General features: G+C 31.8%; 1 protein-coding gene across 1 annotated transcript; it reads left to right on the top strand.

The window, feature by feature from the left end:
* Nucleotides 1-1,537: 1,537 nt before the first annotated feature.
* On the top strand, nt 1,538-2,872 carry LOC130797698 (NDR1/HIN1-like protein 13). The gene has a single exon (XM_057660404.1). The coding sequence runs from the start codon at nt 1,771-1,773 to the stop codon at nt 2,596-2,598; it is 828 nt and encodes a 275-aa protein (XP_057516387.1). The 5' UTR covers nt 1,538-1,770; the 3' UTR covers nt 2,599-2,872.
* Nucleotides 2,873-13,661: the final 10,789 nt, after the last annotated feature.

Raw genomic sequence — 13,661 nt, 5'->3', positions numbered from 1 at the left:
TCTATTGCCGCAAACATTGCATTATATGTTTTTCTATTAAAGTTATAGCTAGAAAAGTAACCATGTATCAAATTTTGACACAGAAGAGTAACCATGTATCAAATTTTAACATAATTATATTGATTTCGCAATCATATTGATGCTCATTTTCGTTGGCTATTGTAATTTGATTTTTAGTTTTAGCTTGTTTTAGATAAATGAGTGTTCGAAGAGAGTTTTTAGAGAGATGTTAGAGAATGAAGGTTTGAAAAGTAACCAGGGACAATATTAGAAGTTCAATATATAAGGAGTGACGATAAAATGAAAAGAATTGCAAACTATAATAATGCTCTTTAATTTAATTGACTTTTGTAATTAATTATCTAGTTTCATAGTATATTTTAGGTTACAATCTTAAGCTAATGTAGAAGGAGTAATTTATTGAATAAGTACAAAGGACTTATTATTCAATCCTAATACAAAATCTCTTGTGTATGCAAAACTACTATTAAATTAGCCTCTATACATTTAACCATGCGTTTAACTTTTTAATATTATAATTTTCATTAATCTAACCATAAAATTCACATTTTATTCTAGAACAACAAATTATCATAAATAAATTAATCAACATACTAATCATGATTGAAATGTATAGAGGTTGATTTAATGGTATTGAATACACTAGAGACTTAGTATTAGGATTGAATATTAGTCCTAAATTTTCTATATAGAGGCTATTAAGGGTCCAAAATATCATGTTCATAAAGTCAAATGTTGAAGTTAAAGAAATTTAGTTCCAAATTTTCAATTTGAGGTCTAATAAAGATATAACTTATTACCATTTGAAAGTTGGGAGTTAAGGAAAACTATACCCAAAGTAATACACCAAATATTTGGTCAATTTAATAATGAATTCCAACACTAGCACATCAATATATTTGGACCAATTTAGAATTTAGCTATGAAATCAAATTTTCACACATACCACAAAGTAAATGAAATGAATATCTAAACAAACAATTGATTAGTCTTAAACTTAGGTGAGTTCTCATAGAAAAATAAAAATAAAAAAAAACACTTAGGTGAGTTGTTTTAAAGTCACAAACTCAATTTTCTAAGCACTTTTCATATTTAAGGGTGACAAATTCTTTTCAACACATGAAATACATCACTCACACAATCACATTCTCCACACTTAAAAGCCCACCCACCAACTAAGCAATCATACCCAATTTTACATCCTCACTTCTCATTAATTAATTGGTATGAGATTGTTTCACTATAAGACAAATATATATAATTAGTTATTTTCTAATTAATCACTTTAAAATTGTAAATGATCACTTTAACACATTAAATATATATAAATCAGCTCAAAAAATAATATCACCCTCGCCATAAAACCATCTCACTTTAAAATTTGTGTAATTATTATCCCAATCCCAAATAGTACCTCTCTTAATCTCTTACAAATCATGAGTGTTTTGTAAGTCATATAGTCTATCTAGTTTTCACAAGGTCAATTGCACATTACTCTCCCTTTTCCTTTTCTTTGGTTTGGTATAAGAAAATTATATCACACCTATAATTATTATCTTATCAATCCTCACCAAAGTGACTAATAAAAAGTTCCCATTTACAAAGAGAAACCAACCAAACCCATCTTTCAAAGGGATTCCCTCTTTTTTCTTCCTCCCAAGTCCCAAGCTTTCCTCACCACAATTTTATTCTTCAATTTCTTTCACAATTTCTCTAAACCCGAACCCGAACCGAACCCGAACTCGTAAAATGGCGGATAGAGTTTACCCAACCGCCAAACCTAACCCACCACCAGCAGCCTTAAACGGCGGTTCAACCATCCCAAACGGAAGTGCAGGTCCAGCTAAAACCGGCCAACTCTACAACCCGAACCGTCCTCGTCCGGTTTACCGTCCTCAACAAAACCGGCGTTCAAACCGGTCATGTTCTTGTAGAAAATGTTGTTGTCTTACCTTCATTTACACACTAATCGCTATTCTCTCTCTCCTCCTTTTAGCCGCCATTGCCGGCTGCATTTTCTACGTTCTGTACCACCCTAAACACCCGAAGTTCTCCGTTTCCTCAATTCGGATCTCCAAATTCAATCTCTCATCTTCCGACTCGTCCGGGTTCACTCACCTTAACTCAAGACTCGACTTCACACTCACTGCCAAAAACCCTAACAAAAAGAAAATCACATTCGTAAACGATCCTACGTCGGTCAAAATTTCCGTCGCCGGTGTCGATGCCGGTAACGCGACTCTCCCAGCGTTCACACACGTTGCAGGAAACACGACGATTATGAAAGCTACTGTAATTAGTGACAGAACTCGAAATTTTGACTCGGATACAGTGAGTCAACTCAGATCAGATCTATCAAAAAAAAGTGGATTCCCTGTGTCGGTAGAGCTGAATACAATGGTGGAAGTACAGATTGGAAAGATCAAAACAAAGAAAATCGGAATTAGGGTTACATGTGAAGGGATTAAAGGTTTTCAGCCTAAAAATGCAAGTTCTAAGACACCGACTCCAGGAACGACGTCGGATGCTAAATGTAAGGTTGATCTTAGAATTAAGATCTGGAAATTTACTTTCTAATTTTTTTCGGGGGTTTTGATAATTACTTTTTATTGCTTGGTTATTTACACTCTTGTAATATTACAATTTTTTTATTTTATATATATAAAAAATTGGGGTTAAAAAGTTTGATCTTTGTAAATCGAGCTTGTAAGCTTTTTTCCTACCTAAAATGTGTAGACAAATTTGAAAGTTGTAAAATTCATAAAAAATTAGAATGATAATGGTAAAATCTCTAACAATTTGTTTGTAATACTAAATGGTGGTGCATAGTGTACATTTCCATTAAAAGTTTCATTGAAACTTTAATTAAAAAACAGTTTTAAAGTTTTTTATTACAAATTTACATTTTCATTTAATATCACCCTTTTTTAATGGCTGAGACTGTTTTGTAGGGTAGTTTTAAGATGCAACCACTCAGCTTATAAAGGGGCAAATTGAGTTAATACTTATTATTAAAATTTAGTTTGTGTATATGCCTTATTAGTATATGATTCTAGAATTATATATTTAATTATTTATTTAATATTAATATAATGGAAAAAAAAATTATATAATATATAGTTAGAGAAAAAAGAAGGGAAATTTTATTTATACAACGACTCTTTTAATGAGACAGAGAAAGTAAATGAGAGAAAATGTGTGTTTATTCGGAATTATAATTATAAATGCTTCTATCTGATTCTGTTCTCAATTTGAAATTAATATTGTATACTTCCACTGAGAATGCTACAAGAAAATAAGAGAATTCTGGTTCTGAGGGCGTTTTCGCTATATGATAAGAGTATTTAATATATCTTGAAATTTTAATTATTTTTTTTTACTTGTCTATTTAAATTTTTTGCTTATATTTTAAAACAAAATTTGAGCGTTAATATCACGCATCAGAAAAATTATCAAAAATCTAATATAAAAATATGCATTAATACAAATGTAACAAGTTTCCACATAAATATATTTTATTTTTTGATAGATACTTTAAAAATCTAATTTAAATTTAAATTGGAAAAAATTTAAAATTAAGAAAAATCTTAAATTTTTGTAAACATATCAAAAAACACACTAATTACTTAAAATTGAATTTTTTTATAAGGAAATCTATTGATTATACTGAAATAAATGTAAATTGATAAGGATAATATTTAAATAGGTAAAGTATAATTTTTATATTAAAAGCTACTACCTCCTATTCATCTAAAATGGAATATTTCTTTTTTGGATACTATTCATCTATCACTTTTAAATTGTATTTTATTATTAATTTATAAGTTAAAACATAATCATATGGAATCTTATTTGATTCGTTTTGATGTAAAGATTGTTAATATCAATTTTTTATAATTTTTAATTACACATAATTCAATATATTAAGAATCGAATAAGTACATTGAATAGTGTGTATAAAGTAAATGTCCCATTTTAGATGAATAAGATCTACTATATCATTATTGAAGTATAAATATGTAATCATAAATGCACGATAATGTAGAATTCTATGAGGAAACAAGGCTTATTTTGCCAAGTTCATGTGGAAGGGCCCTCATGACCCACACTTGTGTTTTTTATTTTTATTTTTTTCTTTATCAGCTACTTTTGTGAGAGATCCTTTTTTAAAGAGATGACCTTAAAATAAGAAGTCTATATTCTTATTTTCTCTTTAATTTGTATTAATTGGGCTATTTGGACATATATCTAATGCGCTTCTCATAGAGACCGTCTCTCACAATAATTTGTGTTTTTTTTATTATTATAAAAAGTGTGACATTGAGTTTTTGGCTTTTTATGTAGTAAATAAATGATTTTTTAAATCCGTGTGATGACCTTGAGCTTCCAACTTTTTCATGTGGTGACTTTGAACGTCTAACTTTTTCATGTGGTTTTTAAATCAAATTTTAAGCCTCAATATCTCTTAGCACACATTATTAAAAATTGTAAAAACTATATATTAAAATTCTTTGCATCAAGACGAATCTAACAAGATTTCACATGAATATATTTTTATCTTTATTATATACTTTAAAAATTAAATTTAAAATTCTCCATTCTAAAGTGGAAAACTTAAAGTGGACAAACAAAAGAGAACGGAGGGAGTAAGTTTTTTTTGTTAAATTAAATAATTATTTTGATTGGATTTCAATATATAATGTAGTCAATTAGGGTAATCACAAATTTTGTTTTTAAAAGAATTGTCATTATATTGTATAAAAATAGTGTAAAGTTAACAAAAAAACTTTCCTTTTGTCTACCATGTGAAAAAGGTCAATATCATCATGTGAATTAAAAAAATATTTGTCTAATACGTGAAAAAGTCAAAAATTCAAAGTTATCACGTGCAATTTTCCTTTTTATACCAATAATATTCTGCCCATATGTCCATATCTTTATAAACATTTTTTATTTTGGTCCGTTTCTTTTACTTTGTAATAGTCTCCACTACTTTCTTTCCGCATTACTTCTTAACATTTGTACAATTGATTTTGTGTGAATACTTTTTTTTTTAAGAGGACTCTTGTGTGAATACTTTAATCAAATACTTTGATAATATTTTCTTTTATTATTATTATTTTATGTGAAGTATAATTCAAGAAAAAATATCATAATAACACTTTAAGTAGCGTAAAAAGTAAAATATAGTAATTATAATAGAACAAAAGAATTACTTCCTCCATAGTTTTTTGTCGTATACGTGTTGACTTCAATACTATTCATCAAACAGACTGACTTGCTTATTGTCATTAATCTTTAAGTTAAAATATAGTCATATGAAATTTCATTTAAATCATCTTAATCTAGTTTTCATAATTTTTTGATTCGCAAAATTGAAGATATTAAAAACTGAAAACATAAATTAAATGGAGGGAAAAAGCATATGATGAAAATAAAAAATAGAGAAAGTATAAAATGAAATTATTACTGAAAACTTAATGCTAAAAAGATTTGAACTTCTAATTTTATGTAATAATAAATCCTTCCTTATCATCCAACCATCCAAATTTTATTACCATAATAATCAATAGTTACTCTTGTTGTCCCTATAATTTTGACATAGCACACAATTGCATAAATATAAGAAAATGGTAAAAGATTTAAAAATGCATGAATATAAAAAGTGATGTGTTGATCCAAACTTAAAAAATGTGTAAAAAAAATCAAAAGTAATAATTTTCTTTGATGAAATTAATCGAGTCAAATATGATCTCACTTGAGTTTATCATTCTTATATATTAGCGGCAACAAATAAAACAAATTTAAATAATCATCATCATTATAACTATTGTATTCTGCTCAAAGAGACTATGAGCAGGGTCTGGAGAGGGAAAAAGGACGACAATCCATACCCATAAAAGAGGATGTTGCCAAAGAGTTCTCGGCTCAAAATAAATCCTCCAAATTTATGCAGTTATTCGCCAATCTGCATCTTACACAATAAGTTTAATCTTTAACAATAATTAAATAAATATAAATAGAAAAAATACTACAACATGTAACTAAAATTATATTTTTAATTTCCTAATTATTTTTGTCTTTCGCCCCTTGCGTACATGTTCTTTGAGTTCATATGCATATCTCGACTGTAGAATCATTAATGGAGCATTAATAAGAACAATTTGAGGAACACAAATTCTTATGTTCCATGGGCCGGCCCAAATTCAAAAAATAAAATAAAATAAAATAAAATTATTTAATTAGGCAGTTTTTAATTTAATTTATATCATATTATTATATTTGGGAAATGCAAACCTATTATTTGATTTGTCCCTTTGTAATACGTGCCATTTTCCCTCCCAAAAACTGCAATCATCATTAAAAAAAAAAACCTTCCATATTTAGTTTCTTCCCCTCCCATTTTCAGTTTTAATCAACCATTTGAGTCGCCATTTCGCTTTTCTTTCTTCATCTCATTTTTTTTCTCCTGTACACTTGTGCTTTTCGCCATTTTTTTGAAGCGAAGACACTGTTTAGTTCCTCCATATACAAACAGATATGGTAAAATTTTAGTTTTTTTTGTTTATTTTTTCTTCGCATGCAATTTTGGTTTATTTTGTTGTTGTTAATTTTTTTTTGCCATTTTTTGCCATTTGGATTGTTTTATTCCATTAATAACCAAATTTCTCTTTTTTAATAAACTAAAATTCTATATTTTTTTTTGATTTTAGACATGGATGATGAACAAACCCTAGCATCTGCAATGGAAAATTTGAGAAGACTAGACTTAAATCCGGAAACGAGTGGTGATGTTCAAAGTTCCAACCCAAAACCCAAAAAGAAGAAGGCTAAACTAAACGTCAAATTGGAACAAATGAAGGATCGTAAGTAAAAAAAAAATTTATATGTAAATCGACTTTAGATCTGATCTAAATTGGCATTAAATCTATTGTAAATGGGGGTTATGTTTTTATTTTTTCTAAATTGGGATTATGCATGTTTATTGTAAGTTGGGATATATGATGAAGTTTAAGAAGATGGATTTTATTTTTGTAAATTGGGGGTTTTATTTTTTTTTGTAAATTGGAACTTTATATGTTAGAAATTGGCTTTAGTGTTATGTAAGTTGGCATTTAATTCAATATAATGTGATAAATATTATATAAGTTGTCATTTAAAATAAGTTGGCATTTAATATGTATTATTCGGCATTTAATAAAGTATAAGTTGGCATTAGATCATGTTATTATAAGTGATGTTTTAATCTATGTCGCTAAACATTCTCTCCCACACTACCTTTTTAGCATGTTTCGTCCAGCGAGTTAGTATATACTTCTCAGGAATCTTAGATATGTAATGATTATGTAGTACCTTTAAGCAATGGCAACACAACCAACCGCTTGCCTCAAAGTTTTTGCAACTGCAACTTACACTAATATCTCCTTGTAGATCAAGATAAGCAACCGTTTCAACACAAGATGAATCTTCATCTGCCCAAACTCTACAGTTTCACATTATATTGGCTTTTAGTGAACCATAAATTGGCTTTAAGTATGATATAAGTTGGCATTAAAATGCAAGAAGTTGGTGTTTGGTATATAGTATACTGGTATTAAATAAGAGGTTAAATATGCTATAATCACAAGCATTACCTATAGTTTTGTCGGTGATTTGTCGTTCATTATTTTTTTGAAATTAGACAAGACCCACTTGAATGATCCAGCCTTCTCATATGTTATAAAAGCACAACTGAACATAACAGTGTTCCAATGATTATTTATTCTGACGATAGGACCACATATCAAATTGTATCGATTAGTCCGGTATGTTGTGTCAAAAATAACGACATCCCCATATATTTTATAATCCTCTCTCATTATTCCATCACACCAAAAAAGTGCCGAAAAGTTGTCGTTGTTCATTTAACCTTACTCGGTAAAAAAATTGGGGATCCTTTTCTCGCTCGCATATTATTGATCAATTACACTTTGAGCATCTCCACCCTCTATCGCTTTCATCCGTATCATGTTATTATGGAGAAAAACATACACGTTAAAAATAATGCCAAATTATTTAAGTGTAATGCCCACTTAATGTGATCATAAATCCATTTTAGATATTCTTAATACCAACTTACGTCATAATGCCAATTTACATCAGTATAATCTCAACTTAAATGTGATCTAAAGCCAATTTACAAAGTATACAATCCTAATTCGAATACAACTATAGTTCATATTTGTATTAATCATTCAACCATTTACATAATACCAACTTACATAACACACAGTCCCTATTTATATTATATTAATGCCAAATTCTATAGGGTCAAATTTCATCACACATACCTGTTGACACAATTGATGTGATTATGTAGGGTGTGGCCACAAATTTTTCACCTCCAGCATCCTTTGAAAAATATCGATATGCTGTGGTAGGTTTGATGTTTGCATCCTCAAACCCTTTGATCGTTTCTATCTTGTCTAGAATGGAGTTATGCCTCTCCGATCTATGGAGATGTTGTCATTCTATCCTTGTCAATTCATGTGTGTGGAGAGTAATATGTTGCTTCACGTAGTATAAGTCGCTCTCTCTGTCTAATTTTAGTCTGACTCTGACTTCACAGTTACTCCTAGTAATTGGAATTAGCTTGGTTTTCTTAGAAACAGTATTACCTTCCTCCGGAGCAACTGGTGCATGATGTGTTTTTCCCTTACATGAGCACACTAAATACGTCTCCACAATCATATTATTACTTGATCTTTGTGTCCACTTTTTCACGCTAAACCAAGTGACTCTTGCATGTAACACCTCGTAATTTATCGGGTTTAAGAAATAATATAATAAAATAAAATAAATACGTATTATTAAATTATATTATTTCACATAGATAATTTTAAGAAATAAAGTGAGTTAAAATTTTAACGGTAACGAGTTTTATCGCGTAACGTTTCTTTCTATTTTAACAATAATATAATAATGACTTAATTAATTAATTAATTAAATTAAAAAAAAATAATAATTGAGAGGGGAGTGAAGGGGTGGCCGGTTGTTGTGAGGAGGAATGGGAGGAGTTTGTAACTCCTCTCATAAGTGAGTATTATGGCACATTAAGCTCACCTCTTAAGTGCCTATTAATCCTTAAGCATCATTTGAGTTTCCTCACTTTTCCTAAGCTTTCAAGGTGAACAAAATTCAGAAAATTTTCCTCTTTTCTTGCTCTTGTTTCGGTATTCAAGAAGAAAAAAAAAAAAAAAACTTTGTTCAATCCAATCTTCAAATCAAAGGGTAAGTAAGTTGAGTTGTTATTTATAAATTTTATTTATAAGAAATTCTAGTATGAGATTATATAATATTTCTTTCAATATGATGATATCCTATGACTTATTAGGAGGATTGAGTATTTTATATAAGTTTTCTTTAATAATCCTTTGATAAAATTGATTTGTTAAAAGGGTTAAATCATATTTCTGTTATGCAAAATTTTCCTTGATTTACATTCTTTAACAAAGTTTAAATTTGTTATAAGAATAAAGTCTATTCAAATGTTAAATTGAATTTATTTTACGATTTATATTTCTCTAACAAGATTTTAGTTTGTTAGATGAAATTTTAAGTGTGTGGATTAAGTGATGTAAGTATCCATGAGTTTATAAATCCTTTAACAAAATTTGATTTGTTTAAAGGATTGTCCTTATATATATATGTTCGATTTAAAATTTAAAAAAAAAAAAATTGTTGGTTTATGATTCTCTATAAAATTTAAATTTGTTAAGAGGATCAAATATTTAATTTACTTATCATGGTTATGAAATTTTAAATGTTCTTGAAGATCTTGAGGATGAGTATGTCTTAAGTTGTTAGCCTTATGTTTTGATGATGGCTTAGATTGTTGATGGACTTTGTGTATTGCCAAATGTGTGGAAATATCAAGTGGTTGTGTGATAGGAAAATTGGTCTTGTTTGTTTTATTTTAGTAGAATGAAAATTCGGTTTCGGATGGTGTGTAGATTATGAGATTTAAAAAGGATTTAATAATTCGAATAATAAAATAAAAAAAAAATAATAATTAAAGTAAAAGGGGATTCCGGACAGCAACTGCTGCCTCGGTGGTGGCGCCCCGATCCGAGTGTCGGGTGTGTTTTCGTTGTTGTTTTAATTACCCGTTGCGTTAAAAACTCGTTAAACGCTTAAAATAATTAAAAATAGTAAATGAATGTTAGAAATTACGAAAATTGGTACCCAAGGTAATTGACGCGTTACGAACGCAATGGCGAAGTCGGATTTTTCGTTTGAATTTTCTAATCTGTCCGAAATGGCCCTTAAAGTTTCTGGTCAGAATGTGGAATTTGGAACCTTTGGGAATTAGATGTAAACAATTAAAAATTATCTAGTCTTAGTGATATTTTGGCGTATGGGGTGGATTAAATGTGTAAACACGTCCTAATACGTGATCGTTTTGTGTGTGTGTTATTTAGGACCTCGATTCATAAGAGGGCGAAATTTCTGTCGTGCTTGAACTTCGTTGTTGCAGCGCTTAAAGGTACACGCTTAGACCATACTGTTTATGTGGTTGTGCAAGTAGTGTTGTTTCATTTCTAATCGAGGCTTGTAAATCACATAAGGATTAGACATCTCAAATAATTTGAAGGAAATTAATTGGAAATTGAGAATTTGTGTGTTTGTCACCCAAAGGGGTTGACGTTTGGTTATGTTACCCAAAGGGGTTAAAGTTTGGTTTGGAATATTATAATTATTTGTTCCCATGGCAGTTTTGGATCATTACGGTCACCATGGGGGTATGCATACTTTAGCCTTTGGCGACCCGAACAGGACTGGCAACGTCTTAGGTCGGTGGTTGCCTTGGGATTAGCTCTCCCAAGTGTATTCCTCCAAAAATATTTAAATTTATACTTGAACGACCCGAACAGGACGGGCAACGTTACAAGTTGGAATTATCTAAAAATGAATGGTTTATACTTGAACGACCCGAACAGGACGGGTAACGTTACAAGTTGGGATTAATTAATAATAATGTATTAGAGCCTATGCATGCTAGGAAGAACAATGTGCTTGTTTTCAACCTGATTGATAATTGTATGATGTCTCTGACGTGTATTGGTTTGTTTCTTTGGAACCTACTATGTGTTGTCTTACGACGACTAGTAGGTTGATTGCAGGTGGGGTCAGGAGTGAGATCTCAACGTAGAACCCGTAATAAGCAAGACTATGTATTATCTTTTATATTAGATTATGAATAGACTATGTCTCTGTAATTAATGTAACAAAAGAGATAGTTTTCTTTTCGCTTCCGCTATTTCGATTAGTTTGTTTAGAGGCCTCTAGGCTCTCGAGTTGTACGTTAGAGTTTCCGCTGACTTATTACCTTTCACATTGGTCTTGCATTCTGTTTATCTATATTTCTTTATCGACGGAACGTTGACGGTCATAGAGAAAAGTCTACTCTAGAGTCCAAAAAGGTGAACCGGAATTTGTATTTTCATATGGATTTCCGGGTCACTTAAACCGGACCGTTACAATTGGTATCAGAGCCAACGTTCCTCAGATGATAAAGGAATAAACGACCTAATAGAGAGTTGGGGAAATAGGCCTTAGGGTGTAATTTGTTGTATTGTGTTTGTGTTGTTTGTGATAGTAATGTTTTGTTTGTACTTCCGTGTAGAATCAGGATATATGGATAAGGGAAAAACACCCATGCACTCACACACCCCCTGGAAGACTAGCGAAGTATCGATGTTTGACCCAGAGACTGCCTGGAGAGAAGTCTCCAATGCTGATATATGGAGAATAAGGAATGGTGAAAGTATCCGAGATTATAGGGAGAGGATGCGAATGGTTAAGGCAAAGGCTGTTAGGGTATGCTATGATTTTGATTTAGACTTAAATGAATTACATCGTTTGTCCGAATCTAGAAAAAATGTAGAACCCGGGAAGGAGGGCGAGCCCCACATATCAGACGACGCTGATGTGGTCATGGAACAGTTGAAGGAGCGGGACCTACCCGACCCTCCACTAGTGGAAACCGAGGTTCAGTCGGAGAGTGATGTCGAAATGTGGGAGCCTAAGCGGGAACCACCTACTTATGTAGAGATTTCCAGCGATGATGAGGGCGACAATTGGGGGTCACACTATGACCTATATGGCTATGGGACTGGGCTTGATGGGGTTTGCTCAGATGAAGAGGATCCCGAAGAAGACGTGGAGGAGGTACCAATAAACCACCCTAGAGATAGTGACAGTGAATCAGGAGAAGCACACTCGAACTCCAGCTCTGATTCTGGGGAAGATGCGGATGATGAGGATTTTGACTTAGCTAGCTATGAAGAGAGTGCTGACACTTGGGACGCTTGGCGTTAAAATGTTTTCCCTTTAGTTATATCTTTTGAGTTATTATCATATGAATATGTAAAAGTTTTGCGGAAATCAGTTGAAACGCATCAGGTTATATCAATAAAATATCATAGTATGTTTTTGTTTCCTTTCAATGAGGTGTGATGTGCATTATATATTGAGTTACTTTCAAAATGTTTGTATTAAGTTCAATATTATGTATATATAAATAGATAAACCTAAGCTCTAGTGAATAAGTAGTTGTATGATGAGTCAAATTCTGTTCTTTCTCCTGAACTTTCGAATCCTTAGGTCCTCCTTGTAATTAGTACCTTCTTTTTGCTTGCAGAAAATGCCTCCTTTGTCAAGAAAGAGACTGTCTAGAAATGATGCTAACCGTACGCTAAGAAATCTGGTGAAAGCATTATCAAGTGTAAGCGCACTAAGAGAGAGGTCTATGTCGGAATTAGCATCTGAAATGAGCAAACGCATTAGTCAGAGCAAACCCTCGACTTTCGACGGTAAAGGGGAACCGTCGGAGCTTGAACTCTGGTTAAGAGAATTCGACAAACTATTTGATGTAGTAGAATGCCCAGAAGAATTGAGAGTCAATCAGGCTGCATTTTATTTGGTTGGAGAAGCCGACTACTGGTGGGCAAACAGTAGATCGGGGTTGTTGGAGCAGGCTGAGGGGGATTTTAGTTGGGATTTGTTTAAAAGGGCCATGCGAGAGAAATTTTACCCGCTGCACGTAAGGAAAGATAAGTCGAACGAGTTTGCGCGATTAGAGATGGGTGGTATGACTGTTGATGAGTATTACCATAAATTTATGGAGTACCTCAAGTACTGTCCAGATGATGTACCTACTGAGGAGAAGAAGATGCAGCGATTTGAGCTGGGTTTGTCGTACGACATTCAAAAACATATCGAAAGTGATCGTTATAACAACCTGGAACAGATGTACAAGCGAGCGTCTCAAATAGGGAATATTTTGAGGAAGGAGAAGGAAAAAGAAAAGGGTAACGTCCCCGAGAAGAGGAAAGAGGTTTCGGGTCAGACATCGGAGAACTTGTCGGGCTTTCATCATAAGAAAGCAAGAAATTTTGGAAATTTTCAGGGAGGCGGGTCTGGTACAAATTCTGGGTTTAGAGGTGACGCGAAGCCTGCTAAGCCATTATTGGACCGAGATGGCAATGAAAGGAAGTATTTCTGTAGAAGATGCAAGAGAAATCACCCGGGAAAAGATTGTGACGGGAATTTGATCGAGTGTAACTTTTGTCACAAAAGAGGACATAGGGAGTTCGAAT

Source organism: Amaranthus tricolor, chromosome 13 (assembly GCF_026212465.1).
Source record: "Amaranthus tricolor cultivar Red isolate AtriRed21 chromosome 13, ASM2621246v1, whole genome shotgun sequence".
Taxonomy (NCBI): domain Eukaryota; kingdom Viridiplantae; phylum Streptophyta; class Magnoliopsida; order Caryophyllales; family Amaranthaceae; genus Amaranthus; species Amaranthus tricolor.
The sequence above is the reverse complement of the archived record's forward strand: the minus strand, read 5'-3'. Positions and strand labels throughout refer to the sequence as shown.

Excerpts from the sequence above, each read along its gene's own strand:
- LOC130797698 (XM_057660404.1), top strand. The coding sequence starts at position 1,771 with ATGGCGGATAGAGTTTACCCAACCGCCAAACCTAACCCACCACCAGCA.